Source organism: Sorex araneus, chromosome 3, assembly GCF_027595985.1.
Source record: "Sorex araneus isolate mSorAra2 chromosome 3, mSorAra2.pri, whole genome shotgun sequence".
In the NCBI taxonomy this organism is placed as follows: Eukaryota; Metazoa; Chordata; class Mammalia; order Eulipotyphla; family Soricidae; genus Sorex; species Sorex araneus.
This window is the reverse complement of record NC_073304.1, coordinates 213,951,432-213,973,682: the sequence shown is the minus strand read 5'-3', so window position 1 is coordinate 213,973,682 and position 22,251 is coordinate 213,951,432. Positions and strand designations below refer to the sequence as shown.

The window sequence follows — 22,251 nt, the reverse complement described above, 5'->3', positions numbered from 1 at the left end:
ACTTGCAGGCAAAGTGCGTGTGGAAGCACCCGCCTGGAGACGAGATCTATCGCAAAGGCTCAATCTCCGTGTTTGAGGTGGATGGCAAGAAAAACAAGGTAAAAGTAAGGGGTGCAAGAAAGAGGGGTGCTCGTGGCGCACGTCACGGGTTTCAGAAGGAGTTGGTCTCCGTCCTGAGGCAGATAGGACTCTTTTCAAGCCAAAATACACAGTTTCTGCCCCATTAATAAAAATGGCATGAGATTTAATTTTAGACCTTTATCTGATAAGTTCAGAAATCACTGGCCTGCATCTGAACTCTTGTCTCTATTTCCAGATCTACTGCCAAAACCTGTGCCTGTTGGCCAAGCTTTTTCTGGACCATAAGACATTATATTATGATGTGGAGCCTTTCCTGTTCTATGTCATGACAGAAGCGGACAACACTGGCTGTCACCTGATTGGGTATTTTTCCAAGGTCAGCAGGAACTGGAGATTAAGAAGCCCAGGGCCAGAGCAGGCTGATTGATATTGGCATTTGGGTTCAGATCACTGACAGGAAGAGGCAGTACCCTGGAAATGACAACCTTTCCCTGAAGTTTCTTCAAAAGGCAGATCCATGTATCAAAGGTTATTTAGTGAAAATCAATCAGTTCATTAGAAGAGTTGGTTGAGTCATTGCTGGACATGGCGGCTGGGGCTGCCTGTTACTGTCCAGGGCCAGCTACTAACCCGCAAGCCCATGTCTTGTAACCAGGCCAGCTCTCCTAGCTTTGGCCCGCCTTCCTCTGTTCACTTGTGTGTGTTCCTCTGTGCTCGAACCAGAAGTGGATTCCTTTTGCCTGGTTTCCTGTCTGGGCTTCTTCAGTGAGAGTATGCCACTGTGTCTTGGAAGCCAGGTTTTGCTTTTGACGTTATTTAACATCTTTATTGACACGTCATTCATGTTACACAGTTCGCTCATTTGAAGTGTATAGGTTAGTGGCTTTTAGTATAGTCTCATATTGCATCCACGGTGCAGTATCCAGGCTTAATTTTTGTTACCCAGATGAGTGATCACTCCTAATTTCCACTCAGCCCTTTTGTCAGTGCGCGAACCCAATGTGAGCGTTTCCCCTTCTCTGCCTTTGTGCTGAGGGTTTGCGTGTTCTGTGATGTGCTCATCACAGTGCTGCCGGGATTGCACTGGGCACAGCATGCTGACCTTGGGCCTGCCACGGAGACACTTGACCACTTGAGCCATCCCCAGGCCCAGATGTTCTGTAGCCCCCTTCTAGAATGGGTGCTTAATGTTTGGGATCCCTCTTAACTTTTTTATTGAATCACTGTGAGATAGACCCTTACAAAGCTGATCATGATTGGATTTCAGTCACACAGTATGCCAGCACCCATCTCTCCACCAGTGTACGTTTCCCAGCACTGGTGTCCCCAGGTTCTGTCCCATCATCCTCCACCCTCCACCCCCTGCCTGCCTTTGGCAGGCGCTTTTCTTCTCTCTTCTCTCTCTCTTTTCTCTCCTCTCTCTCACTCCCTCCCTTCCCCCACCTCTCTCTCTCTCTCTGTCTCCTCCCCTCCCCCCATTTTGGGCATCGTGGTTTGTAATATTGGTTCAATCAGAAAGGTTTGGGATCCCTCTCTTTCCGGGGGGCGTGGGAGGGGAAGCAGCCTCCCTTTCTTTGAAATATCTTTGAGTTTCCCTAGACTTGCCCTATTTGCTCTGTGACTGAGAATGAGGAGTCAACCCTATAAAAAGAGGCTGAGGGCTCAGCAGGCAAGCCATGGGATTAATGGCTTCAGCCACCATCGAGGGTGTGCACAGGAGCTGCCGTGGGCCTGGCCGCCACTCCCCAAGACTGCTTAGCCAGATACTTTGCAAGCAGCCTTACTTTGATTTTGTGTCTGTAAGACGGCTGACGTCTTTGGGATCAGCCACCCCTCACCCCCCAGACTGCTCATCTCTGCGTTTGATTTTAGGAAAAGAATTCATTCCTCAACTACAATGTCTCCTGTATCCTTACCATGCCACAGTACATGAGACAGGGCTATGGCAAGATGCTGATTGATTTCAGTAAGTAAAACTGTTAACGTCTTATTTGTAGACATGAGCACAGCAGCAAAAAGTTGTCCTGAATACCTAATTGAAGTTAAACTTTCTGCCTCATTTTACTGCTTATTATAAGCAAACATCTTTATGAGCTGTTGTCTCATGGTTTTATGCCTCTTTTGTTGCTAGCTTTGTTTTATAATACACCATATTTTGGTTTGTGGGCCACACCTAATGGTGCGCAAAGATCACTCCCAGCAATGCTTGTGGAATGTGGTGCCAAGGGTCAAACCTGGGCTTTTTGGTTGCAAAGCATGTGTGCCAGCCTTTGTCTCTGCAGCCCTTTTATTTTTACAGGGTCTTCTTCTGGTGATGCGTTCTTGGCCTGGTGGTGCTTGGTTTGGGGAGTGGGGGTCATACTGGCCATGTGCTCTACCATTTGAGCAGTGTCCTTGGCTTGTGTTGCGGAGTTTGGGTGGTGCATAAGCATAGTACTCTCTGGAAAGGTTAATACTTTACAGAAAATCTCTGTTGATACCTTACAGAAAAAGTACATGTTTAGGCCTCATTCAGGCATGTTAGTAACACTGGCCGTGAGTCCTCTGGTTATGAATCAGCAGCGGGAGGCTGGGGGTAGGCAGTAGTACAGCAAAGTAAGGTGCTTTTGCACATGGCCAACCCAGGTTCAACCCCTGCACTCCATATGGTTCCCTGAGCATTTTTGGTTATTGGAGGGGGATTGGCTGCACCTGGCAGTGCCCTGGAGCCCATAGGATGCTCCTCTTTGTATAAACCCCTCAGTTCCAGCTTTCGCTCGCTCTGTATTCATGGTGATTCTCTGAGTGGGGCGAGGGGGGCAGGTTTGAGCCACAACTGGCAATACTCAGGTTACTCCTAGCTCTGCACTCAGGAATTATTCCTGGCAGTGCTCAGAGGACCGTATGTGATGCTGGGGATTGAACCTGGGTTAGCTATTTGCAAGGCAAACACCCTACCCACTGTACTATATCTCTCTGGCCTCTTTCATGATGATTTTATAGAACACAGCTGCTGTGTTTAGTTTTCACTGTCGTGAAGACTTCCTGAGTTTTTCATGTCTAAAGACATTCTGTCCTTTGGTTTATACAAAGGCAAATACCAGTTTCCATTGAATGTCTGAGCCTTGACTGATGACTGGAAAGTGGATGGTGTGCCTCAAACCTCGTGTGTCGGCGAGTCAGTCTTTGTCACGAGGAGGACATGCGGATGTCTTCCATCAGCACTGCATCTCATCCTGCATTCTTTGTTCCCTGACAGGCTATTTGCTTTCCAAAGTGGAAGAGAAAGTTGGTTCTCCAGAACGTCCACTCTCGGATCTGGGGCTCATAAGCTACCGCAGTTACTGGAAGGAAGTTCTTCTCCGTTACCTGCATAATTTCCAAGGCAAAGAAATTTCTATTAAAGGTTGGTTTTTTGTTTGTTTGCTTGTTTGTTTGTTTAAAAAAACTCCTTTGCGGGCTGGAGCGATAGCACAGCGGGTAAGGCGTTTGCCTTGCACGCGGCCGACCCGGGTGCGATTCCTCTGCCCCTCTTGGAGAGCCCGGCAAGCTACCCGTGGCACATTTGATAAGCCAAAAACAGTAACAACAAGTCTCACAATGGAGACGTTACTGGTGCCTGCTCGAGCAAATCAATGAGCATCGGGATGACAGTGACAGAAACTCTTTTGCGTGGTTTGTTAGCCATGCTGTAACTCCGCTAAACAGCTTTCCCGTTTGACCCTGTTCATGCTTTGAAGATAATGCCCCTGTGAAAATGGGTCACTGCAGAAGTTCCTAAATCTGCCCAGGAATTCCATCCATTTGAACCTTGGGAATGATTGTGATTTGGTCTCTGATATTTGGGGTTGCTGACACTTCAATTTGTTTGGGGGGCGGAGGGGGCAATATTTTACCCAGATTGCCTCGGTAGAACTGGGGTAGATTCTGGGGTCCAACTCCAGGCTCCCACATGCAGATCCTGTTCTCCAGCCCTTAAACCATCTCTGCAGCCCCAACACTTTAATTCTTAACAAGTCCGAAAGGAAGAAAAGTTTGAAAGAAAGTCACCAAGCACACGTAGGAGCTTCTGCTTGTTTATGGAAGGCTGGGAGAATAGGGTTGTCTGGCTTTGACCTTGGTTTCTGTAGGGCCCAAGTGTGGTTTCTTTCTGTCACGGGCCTCTTTAGTTTTTTTATTAATTAGTCAGGTCAAATGAATCCTTTAAAAAAAAAATTTTTTTTTTTTAACAGGTTGGGTTGATTATCTGAGGTTTTAACCATTTGGAGTCCATTTGGACTTCTGTTATGGATAGGGTGAAGAAGGGGTCTTTGAGTGGGGGGTCTGCATTTAGGCCAGAATCTCAGTAGCTCTTCTGTTTCAGAAATTAGCCAGGAGACAGCTGTGAATCCTGTGGACATTGTTAGCACTCTGCAAGCCCTTCAGATGCTCAAGTATTGGAAAGGAAAACACCTAGTTTTAAAGAGACAGGTAAAGTGTTCATCAGCTGTGTGCGCATTGCTGAATGTCCCATGAGGCTTAGCAGAGCAGAGTGGGGCCTTAGCACCCAAAGGGGATGTTTCCCTTCTCGAAGGAGTTTGATTACATTCACCTTTTACGTAGTCTCGTTTCTTTATCTCATACCCAGTCATTATCAGAAGCTTTCCCTAAGCTCCTGTCTCAGATTTAGATGACATAAGTTAAGCTGTTGAGCAGCTTTCTCGGCTGGTGCCCAGGGCTTCTGTCATTTGGTTTTCTAGGTTGGAGGAAGTTGCCCATCTGTAGCCAGCTCATGAAACTGATTTTCCGTTTCCCCAGATGCCGCCTCCGCTCAGCCCCTCTAATTTTTTCAGTTGAGTCATATAATAAGTGAAAATAATGGGTTTCAGTTCTTACCGAGGTATAGTAAGGAGATGGACTAGGTAGGAATGTATTTTGTACATGAATTCTTTTTTTGCCTTATTAAAACTTGGGCAATTGCTTCTTCACTAACAGTCGTTTTGTATTTGCATAAACAGTGGCAGTTGATTTCATTATATGCATACATACGTATATATACATATTTGTATTGTTCTCTCCTAGGACCTGATAGATGAGTGGATAGCCAAAGAGGCCAAGAGATCCAACTCCAATAAAACCATGGATCCCAGCTGTTTAAAATGGACCCCTCCGAAGGGCACTTAAAGTGACTCGGTACTCTGAGCCAGCGAACCCCAGCAGTAGGAATCTGTACCCTAGGGATCTGTCTGTCATTTCTGTTGCTCTCGTGATTGGCAAGTACAGTATCCTCTGGGAAGGCCCCCCCCCACCCCTCAGGACTGTCCTTGCTCCGACCTCCGTGCACACTGCAGACGCTGGTTCTGAGGAACTGCTGTTTCGGCCTCAGTGAGGTTGCCCCGACGGGATCTCTGTTAGACTTGCGTGCAGGTCCCGCGTAGCACTGACCCAAGGTGTTCTGTTTTGGTACTGTACCTGTCCAGTCACTGGTTCTCTCCTCATGTTCTTTAGCCCCATGAGGTTGTATTGTGTCTTTTAAACTTGGTAATAGTGCTTCTTGCTGCCTGGTCTCACCAGACCTCCCAGTTACGGTTACCAGGATCTTCCTAGTTATTCCTTACACCTGTGTTTCGGAGGGGCAGGAAGCCGAGTGTATGTACTGAGAGGCTCCGTACCCTTGGGATTTCATCTCACTTGGAGTTTTTTTCCCCCCATTTTTGTTAAAAGACCTGCTTTGATTGATATCAGGCTGACCAGAGCCAAATATTTTTGAAGATTCTTGCAGAGATGAGTTGGGTAACAGCACATAATCTGAAGGGGATGAAGAGAGGAATTCATTGGTGTTGATTCTGTATTTGGATTTGAGTTCATCTGTGGGCAGTGGGCAGTGCCTTGGTAGAAGCAATTGAATACTTTTTGCCTCGCCAGAAAGTATCCAGTGGTAAATGTTTTTTCTTTACTCCCTGCCCCTTTTTACATTTGCAGGTGCCAAAATAAATTCCGCCTCTCCCTTTCATGCTGCATGTTAACTGATTAATTATACCACAAAACTTTGTCACCTGTATCAGTCTGACATTGCACACCGTCCTTCCACATAAATTGCATTGATTTTTTTTTTTTTTGTCTGAACATCCTTGGAGACGTAAAACAAGATTGAAAATGACATCCGTATCCCAGCCCATGACTCAGCAAAGCAGAACGGCCTCCCTGCCAAGGTTCGCTTCCCTGTGAAACCGTGCCCCGTCCCCGCTGGTCACGGACAAAATGCTTATGTCCTTCCACCAGCTCCGCCTTCGTTTCCGCTCTGGGTTTTGCCACACCATCCTCCTCTTCTCTGGTCTCCTCTATTTTGGGTGGTGTTCATGTGAAGGAAAAAGTCCTCCCTCTAATTTCTCTCCAGCCCTTTATAACCTGCTATCTTGGGGCAGCTTTTGATGTTGGACATGTCACCCTTCGCAGCCTGGTCTCCTCCAGCACTGCTGTCTTCGCGTGGAGCCCTCGCCACAGCCCCAGCTCTGGTCGTTTGTGCCTTCCTCTGTCATCTCTGTACACTACTTAGACTCACTGTGGGTGGGGGAGCTCATTTTAAGCATGTTCAGTGACAGCTCCCTGCCCATCTCAGTGTCACTGTTAAACTGTATCCAAAAGCAATTTCCTGGTGGGGGGCGGGGGGTTTCTTAAGGGCTCCAGGCCTTTGACAGAAGCTAGTCCTCCACATGTGCTGGAATGTGCTGTTCTATATTACTCTTCAATAAAGCATGTTCTCTGCTCACATCTGTCTCACCGGGGGCTCTCATTTATGTATGAAAATGTGTCGATGACCTGCCACTAATAGTAGATGCACTGGAGACTCACTTTCTACCTGTTAAACTGTTGGGTGTGGTGAGTGGCCACGGGTTGGGTTTTCCTGTGATTCAGGCTGTCCATAGAGGGAGCGCTTACCCTGGACTTGTCTGGTGGTATAAATTCTCCTGGGCTCACGCTAGTTGCAGTAGATATCCATAGCTGTAAACAATAGTCCTCATTTTTCAACAGTAGTGTCATTCATTTTCCTCCACTTTCCACATGAGAGGGGTCTGTAGGCAGTTCAGGTAGATGAGGTCCCATAGGTCCCTGCAGGGAAGAGGTCTAGTCTCCATCCAGGTTTCCTCCTATGGCCAGGGCTAGAGGGGGCAGTGTGCAGACCCCAGCACAGCCCGTAGCAAGTCACTGCGTTTTCTGGGGTGAGGTGCATTTTCCTGTAGTATTTACCCAGTTGAGGAGATGCACTTACTATGGAAATCATATTAGCTGGGTGGTTCTGCTCACCGTGGCCATTGTTGGTGACACCCCATCCTGGTGGACACTGGGGCCCTCCTGTGCAGCAAAGTCAAGAGTCCTGCTCTTTCACTACCTGGGAGTGATGGGTGGGATAAAGAAACACCACATTCGGGTCTGGAGCGACAGCACAGCAGGTAGGGTGTTTGCCTTGCTCGCGGCCAACCCGGGTTCAAATCCCAGCATCCCATATGGTCCCCTGAGCACCACCAGGAGTAATTCCTGAGTGCAGAGCCAGGAGTAACCACTGTGCATTGCCAGGTGTGACCCAAAAAGGAAAAAAAAAAGGCTTTTCCATCCCCTTAGAGTGATGTGTCCAACTCCCTGTTCAGTGTCTATCAGGGGAAGTTCTGCTTTCATTTTGCAAAAATGGGAGTCGGTAATAATGGGTCTTGACAGCGGAATGTTGAGAGGTCAGAGTACTGGAAGTTTCCTGCAGTCTGGCTCCCAAGAAGCCCTGGTGCTGACCTCTATCCTCTTCTAAAAATAAAAGCAGACCTCCTTTTAGAACAGAAGATTGCCGCAGTCTTGCCCCTGCCCCAGCTGCTGAAACTAGATTTCTGGGGTCTGCACACTGCCCCCCTCTAGCCTTGGCCGAGGCCTGCAGTAGGTACTAGCAGGCTTTGTAGGAGGAAACCTGGAGCTCAAGGTGATAAATGAAGATTTGGGGCCACACCCGATGATGCTCAGGGATTGAACCTGGGTCAGCCGCATGTAAGGCAAATGCTCAGGCTTGCTCCCCCAAATTTAGTTTTATCTCTTCACACGAAAATATTCTTGGACTTGAGGTTAAGAAGCAAACCCTGACTCAGCAAACCTCAGCAAGGGATGCTGCCTCTGACTATCACCCCCGGCCTGACTCTTCAGTAGGAGCTCTGAAGAGGTGCCCTGATGGCACAGAAGTCTGGCATGGCCCCGTGTCAGCTTGCCCACACACGACACAGCTCCCAGGCACCCGTTCATAAAAGATGCCACGCGTGTTTCTTGTGGCAAATGAAGTATGAAACACCTTGAGAAAGCTTTGTTAGGGGAACTGGAGAATGAGGGCTTCACTCATCTTTGCCATGTAAAAATTCTTCTATTTTTGAGGTATGACCACTTCCTGCAGCCCATCCTTGAAATTGCCCTCTTTGTGGCAACCTTGATCCAAACGTCAGTGTCACTAAGAAGGAGACAGATGGGTGGTGAATCGCCGGTTTGTCACTTCTGCCTTCAGCAGTGCCTTCTGCTTAGATGAAGATGGCCACGCTGCCACCAGCTGGGGCGGGGTTATTTGTGTCCCAGAGCAGGGAAGAAAATAACCCGGACCATTGTGCAACTCTGGCTCTGTTGCTCCTCCTGAACGCCCATGTGAGATGTAAACACCTATATCCTTGATCCTTGACGACTTGGTCGTTCCAAGAAGCCGGCTTTTCTTAACTGGGCGTTTGTTTCCGGAACCAACCCACCTTCTGTTTACCCTGTTACTGTTATTAGAAACCTGCACCCCTCACAGCAGAGGTGTGGCCGGTCACCAGAGAAATGACCGAGGACACCTCCCCTCTGGGTTTGCTCCTCTCAGCAAGGGAGAGGCCTCTGGAGGGCTGGTGAATGAAGTGAGGGCCTGTTGGCTTCCATTCTGGCTGGTACCAGCCAACTGGCATGCTTCCAGACTCGTAGGAGGCTCGCGCCGAACAGCGGGGAACCAAGTAAGTGCTCTTGTGTAGAACCATCGTCCCGCCAAGCACACGGAAAAACCCAGTCTCCGAACTCCCACCCAAGTTATGCTGGACACCATAGCAAGCTGTAGAAACAAACATGGAGCCCAGGGCTGCCAGCCTAAGGGATGCTGAGGGTGTAACCATTTGTTTTAGGATGGTTTGATAAGGCAGCAGTAGGTAAACACGTGAAACCGAGTAGCCTGAGATTCAGTTGGACCTTGTCAAAAACTGATTCAGGGGAGTGGGAAGTCAGGTGCCCTGAGGAGGCCCAGTGCCCACCCGTCTAGCTCCAGGGAGCCTCTGTTCCCGCGCCAGCCCCTGTGGGGCATCCTCATGGCAGAGCCCAGCTCCTGTAAATGATCAAGACTTCACCACTTACCTGTGGCTCACTGGGTTGAGGTCATGTGGGTCCTGGCTATCAGGTCATTCCATAAGCTGATTAAGTGCAGAACGTCCCCGGTCCCTCTGCACCCCCTCAGCGTGTAACTGGATTAGTCTCACCCCAGTCCTGTTCCGACTGGGAGAACTTCCACGCCTGCATTCCCCGAAGTGTCCCATTGAACACAGGTATTTGGGGCCAAAAAGGTTACAGTAATCAAATTTGGAAAACACCGAGTTTAAGTTAAATATTAGCATGTTTCGTGATTTCGTAGCTTCTTGAACTCTCCCTTTTGGGATTCCTAAAAGGATTTCTTTGGCAGGAGTCTCTTTAAAACCTGGTGTGCTGGGCTGGAGCGACTGTACAGCAGGTAGGGCACTTGCCTGGCATGCATGCCATCCTCTGCATCTCATTGGGTCCCCTGAGCCCTGCTAGGCGTGAACTCTAAACACGGCCAGGAGTAAGGAGTAATGTTTTTCAAACCAGACCGTGAGCACCACTAGGTATAGCCCGAAAAACAAAATTTGTATGCTGAAAAGAAATGTTGCTTCCCTACCTACTCAAACATAGCCAAGCTGCACATTACAAGGATGTGGAGTCTTGACCATTCCACTTGAGACTTACCTGTACCATTAGGGCATAGGCCCAACAACGGGGGAGGTGGCCGTTTCTTGTATGACTTGAAACAGAAAGAAGAAAGAAGAGTTATGAGGGTAAACGTCTTGTGGAATGCCTGACATGTAGAGAAATGTTCGCTGAGTGGCATGCGAGAGATGTGGAACTTCAAGAGGCTCCTGCAGGAGACAGGTTGCAACCTGCTTGCTAAACTGTCGGTGCCGTGAGGGAATTAGGACGCGATGTGGGGGCTCATGAGCGAACTGGTTAGACTTGGTTATGGAGAAGGCGCTTCTCTGGAAGGCCTGACTTGAGCCTGGGACCTGGAGGAGTGGAGCAGGAGGAGTGGTGGGGCCGGGGCAGGGTTCACGTGGAACCTGGGTCCAGGCCCCAAGGCAGCAACTCTGGCTCTGAGGGCCTGTGGGCAGCCTGATGGAGGGGAAAGATCACCCAGTGCCTGGAGGCCTCCAAGGAATGTCAGTCATCCCAGCCTGGCCAATGGGGAAGGCCAGGAGCCTAGTTTCCATTTTCAAAGGTCATGCTCTGGGTGGAAGGTGGTTGGGGTGGGTATCTGGTAGTCTCGCGGGGTTACTCCCCGGGCAGGGGAAGGGGCAGGAGGAAATGGAAGGTAGCTAGGCCGGAGCCATAGTACAGCGGGTCCGGCTCTTGCCTTGCACACCATTGACCTGGATTCGATCCTCTGCATCCCGTATGGTCCCCTGAGCCCTGCCAGGAGTCACCAACCCCTGAGCACCATGTTGTTTTTCAAAACAAAAAAATAGAAGGTAGCTCCCAGATTTCAAGTTTGGGCCACTGGCCACATGGGGGTGCCATGAGGAGAGATGGGTGTGCGGGTGAGGAGCTTGGGGGTAATAGGTCAAGTTCAGTGTGGAGACATGTTGAATTCTCAGACTGTTCGGGAAGCAGCTCCTCTTCGCAGGGGGCTGGGGGGAGGGGTGTGAGGTGGTCGGGGCTTGAATAACCGGTGCTGCAGGGGCAGTGTGCCAGGACTGGGAGTGGGGCATCGGCTGGTAGCTCCCAGGCTGCCCAGCCTCTCCCGAGACACTGGCCTCTGAGTGAGGGTCTGCCAGGATGAGAAGGGCCCAGCATTCTCGGTAATAATCCCGCAGCTGACCCTGGTGGGCTTGGGAGGGATATGGAAGGACAGAGGTGGCTGGGCAGAGCCCCCTCCCCTCGATTAGGTTATCGGGCTCAGGGCCCATTTCTTTTTTTTTTTTTTTTTTTGCTTTTTGGGTCACACCCGGTGATGCACAGGGGTTACTCCTGGCTCTGCACTCAGGAATCACTCCTGGCGGTGCTCAGGGGACCATATGGGATGCTGGGAATTGAACCCGGGTCGGCTACGTGCAAGGCAAACGCCCTACCCGCTGTGCTATTGCTCCAGCCCCTCAGGGCCCATTTCTGCCCCAGTACTTCTCTCTGGAAGGAGGGTAGCCACATGCTAGCTGAGTGCAGCCTCAAGGGGAAGCATGCTAAGAAGACGGTAGATTTGGTTTTCAAAAATAAAAAAAAATAAAAAAATAAAAATTAAAAAAAACCACCCAACTTCAGACACAAGAATAAAATTATCTTCCATTTGGCTCTTCAGCTTGGGTTGTTCACGCCTCCCAGGGTGAACAGGGCCCGTGGGGTGAGGTGGGGGCGGCGCTGGGGGTGCCCAGCGGGTTGGGAGGTGAGTGGAGGGAATGAAGCACGTTTATGGGAAATGCTCCATGTCCGGAGAGGTTTGTCTGGGGTTGTCTCCAGCCCCTCATTCCTCACTGACAAGGGGAAGACAAGGAAGACAAGACCTGAGACTCGTTCAGGGCACTTGGTCGAGTTGGTCTGAGAACAACTCCTGGCTTGAAGGGAGGGACACACACACACACACACAGAGGAGCAATAACTCAATGGACTGAGTGTGTTCTTTGCATGTAAGAGGCTGATCCCAGCCCCACTCCTGCCAATAAAATCTGAAATAATTTTTTCTGGTCTTTCAGTCAAACCTGGCGATGCCAAAACTCCTCACTCTTGGCAGTGCTCAGAGAACCGTCTGGGGTGCCAGAGATTGAACTCAGGTCAGCTGCATGCAAGGCAAACACTCTACCCGCTGTATTATCTCTCCGGTCCCCAACTCGAAAAGCTTCTAATCCATCCCTTTTGAGGAGGAAGGATTCCCAGCTGGTGCTCAGGGGTCTGGCATTTCCCCAGCCAACGGGACTGATGGGCTCAATGCGGGGGCTTGAGATGGTAGCCCTGCTCTGCCCTGTAGTGCCAGCAGTTCTCAGGCCACCCTGGGGTGCCAGGGGTTGAACCAGGGCCAGCAGCCTGTGAGACAAGGACCGAGACACAGGAAGTGTAAGGCCTCGTGGTGGAGGAACCACCCATCGCTGTGACGGCCACTCAGCTCCCTTTGGGGGACCCCTCGGTTCTCATTACCTAGGTGTGTGCTCTAGGCTTCGCTGTGTCTCTGACCTGGCTCTGAGCCGCTGGGGCCCGGACAGTGGCCCCCCCGTTAGCAGGACATGCTGGGCTCTGGCTCACCGACTCTGCGCTTAGCATGATGGGAACCATGTCCCCAGAGTGCGGCCGTTGGTGGGGGAACCATATGCCCGAGAGCCAGCGAAGGACCTGGGACCGGGAGTTTGGGGTCCTTGGGATCATGACTTTGGGAGCCGGCGGTGCTTTCGGGCTGGGGCCTCCTAGCAGCCCTCAGGGAAGGGGACCCCCCCTCCGCTGCCCTCCTCCCCCGCCCCGCCCCACGCCAGCACCGTCACCTCCAGCCCGCAGGGTGTCTCCATGTGGTCACTACCCGTGTCCCAAGCTCCCCAGCCCAGGGAAATGTCCTTTACTGTCACGGGAAAGGTCACCTGTGGATGTGCCCAGCCCACCCTGCCCTCTGCCGAGCGCCAGAGAAGAAGCCATTCGCTCAGCATCCATTTATTGAGTCCTCGCCACATTCCGGGCACAGAGTCGAGCAGGGCGCAGGCGCGCTGCTGCTAGGCGGCGAGGAGACGGGGCTGCCCACGCAGGGGGGCAGGGCGGGTCACTCCAGCTGCACCCTGAGTGCCCGGTGGCTGCCTGAGGCCAGGCCCCGAGGAGCCCAGGCGTCCCTGCGGCCTGGGGGACACGCCAGCGTGGAGCCCAGGAGACAGGGAGGGTGGCTGGCCAGGCGCTGGTCGGCTTCAATGTCCAGGTCGGGGATAGGGGGGTCCGTTCTCCAGGTGGCGGGTGGTGGGGGTCTCACTCCGACCCCTGCTCCTCATCCCCTCTGCCTGGGGAGAGTCCTTCACAGGCACAGTGGTTAGTGTCCATCCCGCCCCGCAGGCCCTTCCCCGCCCCCCACTTCTCCCACTGCAGTGGACTATCAGGTCCCACGGCCACTGTCTCCTCATTCAACCATCAGCCCCAGCCCCTTGCTACCCAGGAAGGGAGGTGGTGGTCCTGCATGCAGAGCCCAGAGACCCCCCTTGGGGATAAGGAGAGCGCCGAGGACCAGAAAATAGGAGACAGCTCTTGGCGTGACTGTTGGCAGCTCATTGTGTGACCCCCTCCAGCAAAGGAAGCCTGCACCCGTTCCTGCCCTTTGCACCCAGGGTGGGGGTCCTGGGGGTGGGGTGGGGCGAGACTCCTGTTTGGTATCAGGTGACTTCTGTAGCCCTCAGGAGAGGACAAGAGCCCTGGGGAAGGGCTGGCGTGCGTGCTTTGATCCCTGCCGGAGCTCGGCCAGGAGGGATTCCCCACCACCCAGCCGGGACCAGCTGCTGCTGTGGCCCCAAAACAGAAGAGGTCCCAGGGGAAATAGAAGGTGTCCCCACCTGACCCTGCTTCCCAAGCGCCCGGGCTAGAATGGAGGGCGCCAAGCTCGGGGGGGGGGGGGGGGCGGGGAACAGTGGGACGGCAGGTGGCGGCTCAGTGTCACCCCAGCCGCGTTGCCTTCTGCCCTTTTATGTGGGTGGCACGAGGGCGCCCTCCCCCCGCCTGCCTCAGCTCGCTGCTCTCGTGCTGGTGCTCTGGTGCTGGGACCTGCACCGTTGCAGGAGGAGAGGGCAGCGCCTCGGAGCTCGGCTAGTTCAGGTGGCTTGGGGTGTCCCAGGGCCAGCGGCACCCGGACTGTCCTTGGGGCCTCTGCCTCGTGGCCGTGCCGAGAAGCCTGCTCTGCCCACCCCCCACCATGGACATGGGCAGCAGAGTGGCGCCTTTCCCAGGATGCCCTGGAAGCCCCCTCCAGGCACTCACTGACCTTCTGCAGAGGGTCCCGTCCTGCCCGCGAGGTCCTGTGGCAGTTGCCCTTGCTGGTGCCCTAGGGAGGGAGGGAGGGAGGGAGAGAGCAGGCAGGTGAGGCTGCCTGGGGGCCAGGGGCCGCCTCTTAACAGCCCTTCCTCAGTGCTCTGGGGGCTTCGGAAAGGCCGGGATTGGTCAGCCCGTTTCCATTCTCTCTTCTCTGTCCTCCCTCCCACCGCCTTCCCTCCGCCTACGGCTAGTGGCGCCTCCAATAGGACCTGCCCTAGTGGGGGGCACTGAGGAAAGGGCTGGCTGGGGACACAGGCAGGACTGTGGTGCAGAGTGCCCAGGCCCAGGAGACGGGCGCCAGCGGGGAAGGCGGCAATTGTGGAGGGCGAGGGGCCAACGAGCCACATTCGTGAGCACAGCTCTGGAGAACGGCGTCAGGACACTGGGCTTGTCCAGGGAACAGAGTGGGGGGAAGGCGAGTTTGCTCTGGTCTTACTCCTGGTCTCCCTTTTTGGATCGGAGAGGGGGTGTGGTGGGGACAGAGGGTTTAGGGGCACACTTGGCTGTGCTCAGGAATCACTCCTGGCAGTGCTCAGGGGGACCGTATGTGGTGCCGGGGACGGAACCCAGGCCAGCTGCTTGCAGGGTAAGTGTCCTACCCACTCTATTATATCTCCAGTCCTCTTTTTTTTTTTTTTTAATTAAGGGTTCTAGGCTCCAATAGGCACTTTCAAAATTCTCAGGAGCTGGCTGACAGGGCTGGGGCATATAATTGGCATGCTTCCACCTCTGACACCACATGGTCCCTCAGCAATGCTGATGTGACATCCTAGGAAAAAAAAACCCTTCATGTCCTAGAATGGATAGACTCATTTTCTGAGTATAGACTTTATGTTATTTTATAAATTTTGTTTGCTTTTTTTTTGGCGGGGGGGGGTCATACCCAGTAACGCACAGGGGTTAGTTCTGGCTCTTGCACTCAGGAATCACCCCTGGTAGTGCTCAGGGGACCATATGGGATGCTGGGAATCGAACCCGGATCGGCTGTGTGCAAGGCAAACACCCTCCCCGCTGTGCTATTGCTCCAGCCACTCCCACCCCCCTTAAAGTATAGGCTTTAGAACCAGAGTCACTCTGAGCCTTAGGTTCATCCGGTCTTCACATAGACATGCAGAGACCACCACTCTGAGGAAATGGGGGAGGGGGAATGGCTGATGAGGGGCTGCGTTACCCCCCTCAGTCATTCTCTGTCTCTACCCAGAGGCATTTTGTGTGCCCCACCAGAGAGTACAGCAGGTAGGCCCTTGCCTTTCATGGGGCCGACTCAGGTTCGAACCCCGACACCCCAGATGGCCTTCTGAGCCCGCCACTGTTGATTCCTGAGTGCAGAGCCAGGAGTAAGTCCTGAACACAGCGGGGTGTGAGCCAGCCCTCCACCCCTCCACTCTGTGTGCCCCACGGAGCTTGTGGGGGGAGTCGCAACCCTTACCTGTTCTTTCTAGCTGGATGGGAGGGTATCCTGGGGAAAGAGAGAAAAACAGGCCCACCCTGCTTCCATGCCTCTCTGTGGTCCCGGGCCTCTGTTGACCTTCCCCGCTGAGGCCTGTCCTGCCCCAGGGTCCCGGGGAGGCTGGACTCCACTCGCGAGAGGAGTGGGCACGCCGACCCGCCATTACCGGGGACTCCAGGGGGAGAAGTTTCCCCGATGGTGATAAAAGGGGTGTTGTGGGGAGACTTGATGCACGAGCACAGCCTGTGCTCCGGAAAGAGTGCTCTTTAATCCCCTCTCTGCTCGGCAGTGACTCCGTCCAAAAGTCATTTTGTACACGAGAAAACTCAGACCCAAAGTGTTTGGTCACAAGGTGGTTTTTCCCCTCTTGTTTTTGTGGACTTTAGGAATTGTGGGGCCTGGAGAGATCGCCTGGCAGGCAGGGCACTTGCCCTGCACACAGCCCAACTGGTGTGTGGTCCACCAGGAGTGACGGCCCCGAGTGCAGAGTTGGGAGTAAGCCCAAGGCACCGCCGGGTAGGGCCCAAAGTGGGAAAAACTAAAGTGTTAAAGTGTCCCAGATGGCACTCAGGGGGTGCAGGGGCCTCTGTTGTTGTGGATTCTTTTTTTTTTTTTTTTTTGCTTTTTGGGTCACACCTGGCGATGCACAGGGGTTACTCCTGGCTCTGCACTCAGGAATTACCCCTGGCTGTGCTCAGGGGACCATATGGGATGCTGGGATTTGAACCCGGGTCGGCCGCGTGCAAGGCAAACGCCCTACCTGCTGTGCTGTCGCTCCAGCCCCTTGTTGTGGATTCTTGACCAGCCGGGCTGGTCCCTCTCTGGGACCAGAGAGATAGTACAGCAGGTAAGGTGTTTGCCATGCACCTAAGTGACCCGGGTTCAATTCCCAGTATCCCATATGGTCTCCCAGCCCCCTCCAGGAGTGATTCCTGAGTGCAAAGGCAGGAGTAAGCTCTGAGCACCACCAGGTGAGTCTCAAAAAAACAAACCAAAAAATATTACAAAACCAGTCTTTGAATACATAGCCAGTGTATTAAAAAAAAAAATCAAATCGAGTCTTATGCAGTAAAGAGCGATTCTCCCTCTCACTTCTACTCCCCAGCCTGACTGCAGCCACTGCTGGCAGCTGGATGTATGTCCTAGAACTTTATGCATCTGAATATGTGTGGAGATCAACGGCGTGTTTCCTGGGCTGGACAGTGGATACGATGAATGAAGGTGCTTACCCTGCATGTGGCTGATGCCAGTCCACTACCACATAGTCCCCACGAGCACTGCTAGGTACAGCCTTGGAGGCCCCTGAGCACTGCTGGGGTGGCCTGGGTGTCCCCAGCACTGCAGGGCCCAACACTCACACTGATGCACCAACCCGACTGGTAAAGAATCCACAACAGGGGCCCCTGCGCCACCTGAGTGCCATCTGGGAGCCCGTCTCCCCCCCAAAAAAAAGAGTTGTAGAGCACTCATATGTGAGTGTGTGTGTAGTGGGGGACCCACACCCAGCAGTGCTCAGCGCTATTACTGGTTCCGTGTTCCAGAGTGCCCCCTGGTGGTGCTTGCTTTGGGGACAGTTCACAGTACCAGGGATTAAAAGGCGAGCCCCTATCCCTGTACTGTTTCTGGCCTCTCAGCAGCAATTTTTGGTACCAGAGATGGAACCCACAGATAAGGCATGTGCTCACCCCGGCCCAAGGTAGTGTTTCTGTTGGAGAGAGATTACTGGCCAAAATGCATCTCCACTGTGGGAAACATTGCCACTGCGTGCTGCAGACGGACAGCGTATAAGCACTCTGGCTGTCACGGCTGCTCTTTGCCTTGTGTTTGGCTTGCGCACCACATCTAGTGTGCTGGCTTTCGATCTCCAGCAATGTTTGGGGGGCCGTGTGCCAGGGATCAAATCTGGGGCAGTCCCTCCAGCCCTTTGAGCTCCCCCCTCAGCCCAGCACAGATCTATTCCAATCATTCAGTGTGAGGGGCCGGGGAGATGGCTCTGGGGTGCCTTGCGGGAGCAAGGAGCTGAGTTCTATCCCCAGCACCACAGGGCCCTCCTGACCACCGCGAGGCATGGCCCTGAGGCCCCCAGCTGCAGGGGGACTGAGCGTTGACCATCTGGCCCAGTTGGTTGATATTAATATAGCCACTGGGGGCCCCCAGGCTCCCAAGCCTTGCTGGAGCTCCCCGAATCTCCTCTCCCCTTCCCCCCCCCCGCAATAAAAATGGAAGTTTCTATTTGAACCAAACAATTGACTAGAAAGTGTGTCCTGTGTCTGCTCACAGGGAGATGACGTTTAGCTCCACCTCTGCTGTCCTCTGGTTCCCAATCTTGTTACCTTGCTGTGCCCCCCTCCCCCAGTTGTACCATTTGGCCCCCGAGTCTGGTGTTGTGGCGCCCTGTTAGGGATGTGGGGGTCTTCAAGTCTGGAAGACAAAGGCGCTGTGGGGTGCGGAGTGTCCACCCCCAGGTGTCCTTCCTCCCCGGGGACAAGAGCCAGCCCCAGCTCCTACTGTGAAACTCCACTGGTGTCTTGGTTGGGAGCCCGATTCTGTGGACACCCGAGTGTCCATCCCTGCCGGACAATAGCCACCAGGGGCCGGGGCTTCCTGCCAGGGCCTCTGCCCATGGCCGGCACCCACCGGAATCATCCCCCTCGACACTCACCTCTCACCCGCTTGCCCATCAGCCCGAAGAACTGCCTTGCTTTGCCCCTCTTCACCTCCTGCAGCTGCAGCTGGATGCTGGGGAGGGCGCCCTCCTGAGGAGACAGGGGGGTTAGCCTGCTCGCCGCTTTTGGGACCCGCACACCCACCCTGCACCTCACTCCGGGTGGGGTGCTGCATCTCCCCTACGGCATTCCTGCCAGCCCCAGAAACCCAGTGACCCCCTCCTCCCCCAAATACACGCACAAAAATCTTAGGAGGGAAGCGCCGGCTCTCGGCCTTCTGCCCGGAGGAAAACATGGACCCTCATTTGTCCAGTGTCACCACTGGTCAGGCACTGAGAGGGAGCAAGTACTGAAGCACGGGCGGCTCCAAGGCGCAAACCCAGGGGTCTTCCTTATTCACAGCACCCCCGCCCCCAAAGTAGTCACGGCAGTTTATCTGCTTTGGACCCAGCGGGACACAAGCTAGGGGGATGAGGCCACGCAGGAAGCGGGCAAGGCAGCAGCTTTCAACCTCAACCACTGACTCCATCGGGGGGGAGTGTCTTCCCCCTGGACAGAGGGCAGCTGAGGGGGACCCCCGCTTCCCCCCTCCCCGCCAGCCCCCACTGCCCTCGGCTCTCCCTCTTCCTGTCCTGGGTTTTCCCTCCCGAGAGCCTTGGCGTGTGTGTGTGAGGGCACCTTCCCGTTGGTGAGCCCAGGGCTGACCCCGGTGACGGGCCGTCTCTGCCCTGCTGAGAAGAGCCCGGGGGTGGCGCTCAGGAGACCCCTGTGCACCTCCAGGGAACCCACGGGAGCCCAGCACGTGGGGGCACAGAAAGCTGAGTGAGGGCCCCTTTGCGGAAGAGGGTGGCTGACAAGAGAACTGAGCCCCAGAGTCACACTGGGGTGGATCTGGGCCCTTTCTCGGCCCCCAACTCAGGCCCCTCAGGCCCCACCAGCCAGCCGGAGCCCCTGAGAAGCCCCCACGCCCCCCACCGGTCTCTCTCAGCTCATCCGCTAACAGGACTGGGAGAGGATTGTTTTCTAGGCCTTGGACGAATCTGTCACTTCCCATCTGTCTCCTCCCCCTGGATGTCAGTGGTGGGGGCAGTTGCCTGGAGCTGGGGTCACCTCGGCTGGTCAGGAACCAGAAGTCTCAGGAGATTTGAATTCACTTCTAAAAAGCTTGTGAAAAACCACTTTGCCTCCATAAAAGGCATCGAGCAGCAGGGAAGGCTGCTTAGGGAAGTCTCACCTTTCTCCCCACCCCGCCCTGGCCCCCCCTCCCCACAGGCTTTTCCGGGAGGGGGGCTTGAGCAGATATCTGCTCCGGTTCCGGTTCCGGGTTCCTGCCCTCCTCATCTGTCCACCCACAGGGTCAGCTCCAGGGGTGCTTGCAGAGGGGCTAGCCCTGAGAGCAAGGGGGCCTGGGACGGGGGGTGGGGGGGGAAGGGCGTGCCACCCTCCTCCCCGCCACCTTGCTGCCACTGATGACCCATGCCTGTCGTACATGTGCCCAGGGTGCCCAGTCCCTGGTCTCAGGAAGCAGAGCGGGAGGGGAGCACACATTCAAAGCCGTCACAGGAGGTGCTCGAGGCGCAGAAGCTGGTTGGCTCTAGCCGGGTCCCCAGGTGGCTGCACTCTGCACTCAGCTGTCCCGTGCCCAGCCAGTTCCTCTGACATTCGCCCGTTAAAGCACATCAGGGTTTGGGAGAAGTGGCCTTGGCCGTCGCCTCCTCTTGGTCCTGTCTGAGCTGGACAGGCCAGGGAGGAGTGGTAGGGAGCGTCCCAGGGCCCGCGGAGCGAGCGGAGAGGCTGAGCCTTGAGCCTGTGTCTCTCTCCGGTCTAGCTCCGCAACTGCACACACTTCTGGCCCAGACAAAGCGGGAAGGAGATGAACCCCTGGCTCTGCCTGGCCCCGGAAGGGTCATCACTGTCTGGGGGGTTGGGGGTGGGGGCCGAGCTCTGGTCCAGTGCGTCTGGTCCGCGCTGGCAGGAGCTGTGTCTGAGTTTATTCCCAGTGCGGGTGCTCAGGTGAGCTGAGCAGGAGGACACGGGCCAGCTGAGCGGGGCTGGGCAAGATACCCGTTTCTGAGCCTTGAGCCAGAGCACGTCAGAGCTTGGAAGAAGCGGGATCCTGCATCAAGAGGATCCCCGGAAAGGAGATGCCAGGAGATCCCCGAGCGGCAGACACAAAGAATCAGAGTGTGTCAAGGTGAGTTATAGTGTGTTTGGAGCTGCACAACCTTGACTGATGATGTGTCTTCTCTGTGCCTCAGTTTACTTGTCCAGGAACAATAATCATGCCTTTCCCATATGGCTGGTGGGAAGCTTACACAGGTAAGCATGTATATAAACAGCCAGAAACAGAGTTTATGTTGAAAAACACACACACACACACGCACGCACATACACACATATGCAGACACACGTAGACACACACACGCACGCACATACACATACACCCACATGCAGACACACGTAGACAAACACGCATGCATGCACACACATACACACATGCAGACACATGTAGACACACACGCACACACACATGCAGACACACGCACATGCAGACACACGCACTCACGCTCACACACACATATACACACATGCAGACACACGTAGACACACATGCGCATGCACACACGTACACCCACATGCAGACACACGTAGACACACACGCACACACACATGCACACACACATGCAGACACACACTCATGCTCACAGACACACATACACACACATGCAGACATGCGCACTTGCACGCACACATACACACACTCACGCACATGCACACATCCTGTTCTTAAACGTACCCCAGGGAGCAGCTGGCCTGCCTGGCAGGGGGCCGCTGCTCCTGGCAGCCCTTGCGGCCATGGACCGTCCCCTCCCTCCCTAAAGGTACCTCCAGGGTGATGGTGATCCAGGGCCGTGCCTCCTCGCTGAGCACCAGCTCCTTGTCTGGCGCCACTGCGCAGGCAGAGAGCCCGGTCAGGAAGAGCAGGGCGAGGCCGGGCAGCATGGTGTGCGCTGGAGGTTGGGGCTCCGGGAGCCCCTCTCAGCCTGCCCGCCAGCCTGCTTCTTCCTTTAGCTTATCTGACCCGGTCATTTCCGCCCCTCCCCTCCCACCAGCGGGAGAGACCAATGGCCTGGGGTGCTGCTGGGAAGGAGGCCCCCTGCCTGATCCCCGGGTTTAGCGGGCTGATGCAACCCCGTCCCGCCTCTGGCGGTGTGCCCAGTGGGCAGGTGCACAGCGGGGCTGGGTTTCGGGCCTGGAGCTTCCAGCTTCCTGACTGGAAGGCGGGAGGGGGGTGGTCCTTGCCTTCTTGGAAATGTGCTGCCTGGCTCCTGCCCCTTCTCAGAGCCTAGCCAGCATCTTCCCCTGCTCGTCCCCAGGCCGCCCTGGGCTCCGTCCTCAGCTTCCCCTCCTTCTGGCATTCCCACGTGCATAGGAACACATAACCTCCCTCAGAGAAATAACACAGAGCTTCGATGAGGCTTTTTGTTTTGGTTTTGGTTTGTTTTAGGGCCACACCTGGTGGGGCTCAGGGCTTACTCCTGGCTCTGTGCTCCTGAATCACTCTTGGCTGGGCTCAGGGGACCATATCGGATGCTGGGGACCAAACCTGGTTTGGTCACGTGCAAGATAAGCACCCTACCTGTTGTATTATCACTATGGCCCTTAGATGCAGCTTCTGAGAAAGCCTATAGAAAACACCTCCTGAGGCTCCCCACAAACTGAAATTGGGATTTGCCAGAAAAATGGCCTCTGGTAACAAGTCTAGATCATTAGTGCTAGACTCTCTTCCATCTG

At 54.3% G+C, this 22,251-nt stretch overlaps 2 protein-coding genes across 6 annotated transcripts in view; one reads left to right on the top strand and one right to left on the bottom strand.

Moving 5' to 3' along the window:
• KAT7 (lysine acetyltransferase 7) overlaps positions 1–6,808 on the top strand; it is a 36,209-nt gene extending 29,401 nt beyond the window's left edge. For 4 of the 5 annotated variants that reach the window (XM_055131958.1, XM_004608676.2, XM_004608678.2 and 1 more), the window contains 6 exons: positions 9–98; positions 317–457; positions 1,954–2,047; positions 3,320–3,466; positions 4,424–4,530; positions 5,122–6,808. In XM_055131958.1, the coding sequence (XP_054987933.1) occupies positions 9–98; positions 317–457; positions 1,954–2,047; positions 3,320–3,466; positions 4,424–4,530; positions 5,122–5,223 (681 nt within the window). In that variant the 3' untranslated portion in view covers positions 5,224–6,808. The remainder of the gene's footprint in view (positions 1–8; positions 99–316; positions 458–1,953; positions 2,048–3,319; positions 3,467–4,423; positions 4,531–5,121) is intronic. The other variant, XM_055131956.1, reaches the window with a different exon arrangement.
• A 6,260-nt stretch (positions 6,809–13,068) lies between these two features.
• TAC4 (tachykinin precursor 4) lies at positions 13,069–21,520 on the bottom strand. Its single transcript, XM_055133953.1, has 5 exons — positions 21,343–21,520; positions 18,453–18,546; positions 15,770–15,799; positions 14,291–14,350; positions 13,069–13,334 (listed from the first exon to the last, which is right to left on the bottom strand). Exons 1-5 carry the CDS (start codon positions 21,457–21,459, stop codon positions 13,291–13,293), a joined length of 345 nt encoding a protein of 114 aa, XP_054989928.1. The 5' UTR covers positions 21,460–21,520; the 3' UTR covers positions 13,069–13,290.
• Between the last annotated feature and the right edge of the window lie 731 nt (positions 21,521–22,251).